General features: G+C 48.7%; 1 protein-coding gene across 6 annotated transcripts in view; it reads right to left on the bottom strand.

Moving 5' to 3' along the window:
- Positions 1-1000: 1000 nt before the first annotated feature.
- The window catches only part of CYFIP2 (cytoplasmic FMR1 interacting protein 2), a 129336-nt gene continuing 123424 nt past the window's right edge, over positions 1001-6912 (bottom strand). For all 6 annotated transcript variants that reach the window (XM_029217319.1, XM_029217322.1, XM_029217320.1 and 3 more), the window contains 3 exons: positions 5358-5596; positions 3658-3805; positions 1001-1401 (listed from right to left, as the gene is read on the bottom strand). In XM_029217319.1, the coding sequence (XP_029073152.1) occupies positions 1234-1401; positions 3658-3805; positions 5358-5596 (555 nt within the window). In that variant the 3' untranslated portion in view covers positions 1001-1233. The remainder of the gene's footprint in view (positions 1402-3657; positions 3806-5357; positions 5597-6912) is intronic.

The raw sequence follows: 6912 nt of genomic DNA, 5'->3' as shown, positions 1-6912 counted from the left end.
ATAAAATGTCGCCGGAATCTTTCAGCTTCTAGGACAACAGAAGTCCTGATTCACTAGAACAGGATCCTCTTTGGGGTATATTTTGGTATTAAAAGCTCGTTGACAAGTATTATTTATATTCCTTACCTCCTTGACCCCAAGATGTTTCTGGCTTCTATTAAAATAACCCTTTAATATTTTCTTTCTTGTGACAGTTTTCCTTGATGAGAGATTCTGTGCCAAGAAGTGGCCCCTAATTTGGTCGCTGGCTAATGCTGTGGGCAGTGCATGCCTGGCCTGTTCAAAGCTGTAGCCCCAGTGTCCATTACCCTGTGCAACTTGGTGCTCACTAAGCATTTGCTCAATGAATAAAGGACCCTCTCACCATCAAGCTGATGAGGTGGTCTAATAGCTTTCTGTCTTGGACTATGGAATCCCTGGCTGTGTTCTTAAATACTGCTTCTACATAGCGGTTCTGACCATCTTCTTACCCCAATTCTACTCACCCATTCCAGTTGTGAATGCATTTCTGAATTCTCTCTAGGAGTGCCCTGAGAGGGGAGTCAGAATGTGGTTTTGGGAGTCCATGGAAGGTCAAAGGCAACACCACAACACCATCTACCATGGTACCAATACCAGGAACCTCGTCTCCCATTCACCATGGCTCTCAGCGCCTGGTCCAGGAGTATTCTTGGTGGTAGAATCCCTGGCGTAAAGAGCAGAAGAAGATGCCATCTTGGGAAGTGGAGGGAGGGAGCGAGAGGAGGTGAAGATGCTAGGAAGTGGAAGCATGGTCAGGCTGACATCTTGGGGCATCACCACACTCTTTTCTCCATCTCTAAGACTTCAGTTCTGGGGTGGCACGTGGGCATTGGGTTGGAGGTCTCCATCTGAGGAGGAGGTCTTGGGAAGCAACCACAGATGTAGGGGACCACGAGATGGAGAAAGGGTAAAACTAGGGCTCTTAACACAGCTGAGGGAAAAAAAGTAAAAAAGAAAAAAGCATATACTGCCCTGTTTCTTTTCTTTTCTTTTTTTTTTTTTTTCCATTTACACTATGGAGAAACCACCATGGAGATGTTGTGGGAGAGCATGCACAGGCCCAGCCCTCAGGAGGTGCAGATGTGTTTGGGGAGGTTCTTGTTTCCTTCCAGGTCCATCCCACACACTGTCCAGTCAGACCCTGTTGCAGGCTGGTTGTGGCTTTCTCTCTCCTGCTTCTCCTCCAGGTCGAGGGTTTGCAGGACCTTCCGCCTAGCAGGTGGTGGCCAGGGACTGGTGGATGGGTGGTTGGAAGCAGCGCACATGCTCCACGGTGGAACTGTCCGTCTCCACGGACTTCATGTACTTATTCAGGATGGCAAAAACCTCATTGTTCAAGATCTGGTACTTCCTGATCCTGTCTGCCATCTTCTTCAGGGGCTGTAGAAGGACAGGGACGTGCAGGTTAGGGATGGGAGGAGGGGACAGAGAAATCAAGAGAAAGGGAAGAATTCAGTTGAGGGTGGGGTCTGGGGTCCTGATGCTTCAATGATCATGCCACTCTCTTGCTTAAAGGCCTTCTATGGGTGCCCAGAGCTTGACAGTGAAATGTGAACTTGACCATAAAACGCTTTGAGTTTCAAAACTTACCACAAAGCTGCAGTAATCAAAACAGTGTGGTTCTAGCATGAAGACAGACATATGGACCAATGAAACAGACAGCCCAGATATAACCCCTTTTATATATGGTCAAATGATTTCTGACAAGGGTGCCCACAACATTCAATGGAAAAAGAATGGTCTTCTCAATAGACGGTGCTGGAAAACTGGATATCCACACACAGAAGAAGTTGGATTCTTACTTTACACCATATACAAAACATTAGCTCAAAATGGATTAAAGACCTAAACATGAGAGTGAAAACTATAAAACTTTTAGAAGAAAACAGAGGAAAAGCGTTATGACATTGAGTTTGGCAATGATTTCTTGGATATGACACCAAAGCACAGGTAATAAATAATAAATTGGAATACATCAAAATTAAAAACTTATTTGCATGAAAGGACACTATCAACAGAGTGAAAAGGTGACCCAAAGAAGGAAAGAAAACATTTTCAAATCATATATCTGATAAGGGATTAATATCCAGAATATAGAAAGAACACCTGCAATTAAATAACAGCAAAACAAACAAACAAACAAAAACAAGCCAAATGACCCAATTAAAAAGTGAGCAAAACACTTGAATAGACATTCCTCCAAAGAAGATAAACGAATAGCCAATAAGCACATGAAAAGATGCTAATATCACTAATTGCTAAGGAAATGTGAATCAAAACCACAATGAGATACCACTTCACACACACATTAAAATGGCTATTTCCAAAGATACACAGAAAATAACAAGTGCTGGGGAGGATACAGAGAAATTGGAACTCCTGTGCATTGCTGGTGGGAATGTAAAATGGTGTGGTCACTATGGAAAACAGTATGGTGGTCCTCAAAACATTAAAATCAGAATTACCACATGATCCAGCAATTCCAATTTTAGGTATATACCCCAAAGCAATGAAAGCAGGGTCTTGAACAGTTATTTGTACACTCATGATCACAGCAGCATGATTCACAACAGCCAAAATGCGGGAGCAACTCAAGCGTCCATCGACAGATGAATGGATAAACAAAATGCGGTGTATACATACAATGGAATATTATTCAGCCTTTAAAGGAAGGAAATACTGACACATGCTACAACAGGGTGAGCCTTGAACACATTATGCTGAGTGAGAATTCCACTTATACGAAGTACCTCTAGAGCAGTCAAACTCACAGAGAAAGAAAGTGGAAGGGTGGTTACCAGAGGCTGCGGGGAGGGAGCATGGCGAGTTACTGTTTCCTAGGCACAGAGTTTCAGCTGGGGAAGATGAAAAGTTCTGAAGATGGAGGTGGTGATGGTTGCGTAACAAGGTGAGTGAATTTAATGCAGTAAACAGTTAAAGATAGCTAAAACAGCAAATTTTATGTTACGTATGTTCTACCTCAAAGCAAACAAAAAACCTTTGAGGTGGCTCCTGCCTCTTTTTCCTCTCAGCAGGTCCTGCAGACCCACCCTCTGTTCCCGCCATACATCTTCATGCCTCTGTGCCTTTGCTCTAGCTGTTCCCTCTGCCTAGAACATTCTCCCCATCCTGCACCCTATTTTCTGCCTGGCTATTTGCAGCTGGTCATTCTGGACTTTGCCCAAGCATCGCCTCTAGGGGGAGCCTTCTGAGGCCCCTGCCCAGCCCCTCAGTCTGCTTTAGACAGCCCTTCTTGATGCTCCCGCAGCAGCCTTGCCTACCCGACACACGACAGCGGCGCTCATCCCATCCCCGTGGCTGCACAACTTTCGTGTTCAGTCAGAGTTTGTGCAGATGACGAAGCAGCATTAGCAGAGTCTGACTGGCACAGGGAAGGTGTGTTTCAGGTCTGGAGGCTGGCCCTGCCCTGCGGGGTGATGTGATTCATCCCAGTGGGTTACGAGCCAGTGACTCACGGCTTCTTACGAGAAGGTCACCAGCTGCTGAATGTCTCTGTACCTACCTGCTGCGGTGTGGGGAGCTGGCCTCCATAAGCAGCTCACCCTCCTCTGCCGATGAAAGGCCTGCTTGTCAGGCCTGGCCCCAACTCCCAGGACCCAGCCACGAGCTGCTTACCACATTCTTAATGATTTCATCCTTCCCGTCCTGCCTCTGTACTTTCAGCAGGTGGTAACAGAAGTCGAATAGGTCAAAGCGACGCTGCTGGCCCAGCAGGACGATGATGGAGCAGCCAGCCCAGTTCAGGCCATCTCCAAAACACTGCCTGGGAGTGGGAGAGGAAGCAGCTGGAGTGAGAAGCAGGAGGCAGAGGGGGAAGGGACCCTCATCTTGGACCAGCAGTACAGCTAGTGAGCTGGCTCACCTCTGGGCCAATTCTCTTAATCTGTAGAATGGGTACAAGGGAAGCTGTGAGTGTGGACTCATTTGTTCCTGGGACTCTGGTTATATTATAAGCCCTGCTAGCCATAAAGAGGTGTCAGTCTGTCGCCCCACTAATGTAAGAAAAATCAGCTTTGAAGAAGACAAATTTGCAAGAAAAAAAATCCAACCAGCCTTTGAGATTTATGTAGCCAGTTAGAATTCTGATGAAGCTCTGTCTTGGCTCTGGAAAGGAACCAGAGGAACACCTGGGAGGGGAAGGGTGGTTTCAAACCAGGAGACCAGCTGGCCAGTGTAGGTGGAGAGGGCAGGGACTGGGGGTGGGGGAGGGACACGATGGGGCATGAACAGACGCTGCTGGTGTGCAGGGCTGCCAGTCCTCTTGGGTCTGGCGAAGCTCAGCCTGCACGCCCCCAACTCTCAACGGCCACCTGGGCAATTTGGGAGGCCGTGGGGCATCTCCTGGCTGGATCGCTCGCCCTTGAATGCAGCGCAGCCCACTGGGAAGGTTTCCCAGCTTCCCCACCGCTGTCGCGGAAAGTGCAGCTGCTCTGGAAACAGCCTTCCCATCCCACTCCCAGCACCACTCTCTCGGGGAGGCCTCTCTGGCCCCCGTGCATGTTTCCTCCAGAGCTCCTGGCTCCCGGAGGGCAGGCCCTGTCTGCCCTCTTCACCACTCTGCTCTTGCTGTGTAGCTGGGTGAGTGACAGGAGAATGGGGCTTTGCTTCTGTCTTCTCTGAGAACAGGACTGGGTTCCTCTCAAAGGCACCCCTGCTTTTTAGGAGCAGAGGCCTCATGAGCAAGGTGGGGCCCACCTTCTGCTAGGGGAGCCTGTCTCTGTTCTACGACCCCTGGAGCTCTGCTGGGGTGGGCGGTGAGATCTTAATACCAAGCCCTGGCCAGAGCTCCCCCCACCCCACCCCTTCCAAAGGCCCAGCTTCTAGTCCCGTGAAGACAGGCCCTGAGAGGTCCAAGGCCCCGATATGCACACACTCCATGTCTGTCTTCAACCACTTGGAGCCTTCCCTGTGGGGTCCCCTTCTCCCCTCTAAGAGCTGAATCCTAAGCAGTGTTCCAGCTCAGCTGTCATCTGTGAAGTAAATTCCTATAATCCACCTGTCTCTCTTCATGGGCATCTGTTGTCCTTCCTGCCCTCGCTGCCAAGGGACCTCATTAGATGCACCTTATATCTATTTTCTAGTCTTCTCTTGGCCCTGTCAACCCCACATGCCAGGAACTGTCTACTTTTGCTCTGCACAGATGCATGTCCGGCACCTAGAACCCTGACCGACATACAGCACGTGCTCAACAAACCGCTGTTGGACAACCCCGCCCCTGCCCTCCTTTCTGGCTGAGCTCTGGCTGCCCGATGGCTCTTCGGGTGGGGGATGAGCAGGTTGGGGGGGGCGACCCCGCCTTCCCTGGGACTACTCACTCAGCTGTGAACTCGTTGGTCCCCACGGGGATGCAGTAGACGAACTGCATGGCACTCCACAGCCGGTGGAACTCCACGCACTCGTCGACGTGCATGACGCCGTTGGTGGGCGGGGGGCCCCGCCAGATGGGGTCCTGCAGGTAGCTCCGGATGCGGGTCAGGATGACCTCGAACATGGACAGGCCGCAGCACAGCCGCTCCTTGGTCAGGAGGTCGCCCTCCCGAGCGATGGCGATTTGCTGGGAACGGGAGAGTACATACACCTGCCAGTCACACCTCAGACCTCATTTTCTACCTCTCACCCGATATTCCCAAACCCCAGAGCTGGCTGCATCTGTAATTCATTCACCAGAACTGAGGTCTTGCCCAGAGCAGGGCACTAACTTTATAAACCTGAGTTCAATCGCAGGGGGAAGTCTTGGGGTAAGTAAAATCGAGGAGCCATCGCTAGAGGAATAGTATAAAAAAATTTCAATCCATCTATATAATGAAATGCTAGGTAGCCTTTGAAAAGACTGAGATGATGCTACTACTAGTACTATTGCTACTACTGTACTGTTACTACTACTAGCACACACTCACTGTGTGTGTAATACACCAGGCCCTGTTCTATGCATTCGTTAAGTACCTACCTTATTTACTCCTTACATAAACCCCATGAAGAAGATGCCATTATTATCCCCATTTTATTGAAGAAGAAACTGAGGTTCAGAGAGGCAGTCAGTGAGTGGAAAAGTTGGGATTTGAATCCTAGTAGTCTAGAGCTGTGGATTAAATTGTTAAGTGAATAGAGCAAGTTGCAGAAGAGGACATATACTACAATCCTATTAAAAGACATCAGTAACACAATCCCACAGACAGACACACAAAACTGTACGCACGTATGTGTATGTGGGGGTGAGAGTGTAAAACATTCTAGAAGGATTAACATCAGTTGTGGGAACAGATGGGCTTGGAGAAGCAGGTGGGGTTTTCATTTTACTATAAATACTTCTGTACAGTTGAATGTGCTACAATAAGCATATGTTACTCTTAAAAATTTGTCGCTGATTTTACAGATTATTCCTCCCGTTAGAAGTTCTCTGACCACTGTTAACAATCTTCCTTAATAATTTAAACTGGCTTCTCATATGGCATCTGGTTACTACATCTCTAATAATCAGCCAGCTAGACTAGTACTTCAAAACACATTACCGTCTGCAGGAGCAGAAAATATCTAGGGGTAGAGGTCTCAAAGCCATGTGCAAAGATAATAGATATTAACATCTAAGGTCAAAGTACAATCTCCAAATCTAGGGACAAAGCTTAAGAGGGCCGGCTTCAGAGACAGAGAGGTCCACAGGGCACTCCTGGGGTCAGTTCCCCAGAGGGCGGGCCCGCCCGAGAGCTCAGTGTACAGTGTGGCTGCGTGGAGTCTGCCTGCCTGCTCCCTGCACGCTCCCCACACCCTACAGCCCCTAGAAAGAGGGCGGCCTCAATTAAATTAATCCATGAAGGGAAGTAAATCAGGAAACACCAATGCTGGAGCCCTTTAGGAATGTGGGTCAGGAGTGTA

The sequence above is a fragment of the Monodon monoceros genome, unplaced genomic scaffold (assembly GCF_005190385.1).
Source record: "Monodon monoceros isolate NGI ecotype Baffin Bay Population unplaced genomic scaffold, NGI_Narwhal_1 Super_Scaffold_12, whole genome shotgun sequence".
Lineage (NCBI taxonomy): Eukaryota > Metazoa > Chordata > Mammalia > Artiodactyla > Monodontidae > Monodon > Monodon monoceros.
The sequence above is the reverse complement of the archived record's forward strand: the minus strand, read 5'-3'. Positions and strand labels throughout refer to the sequence as shown.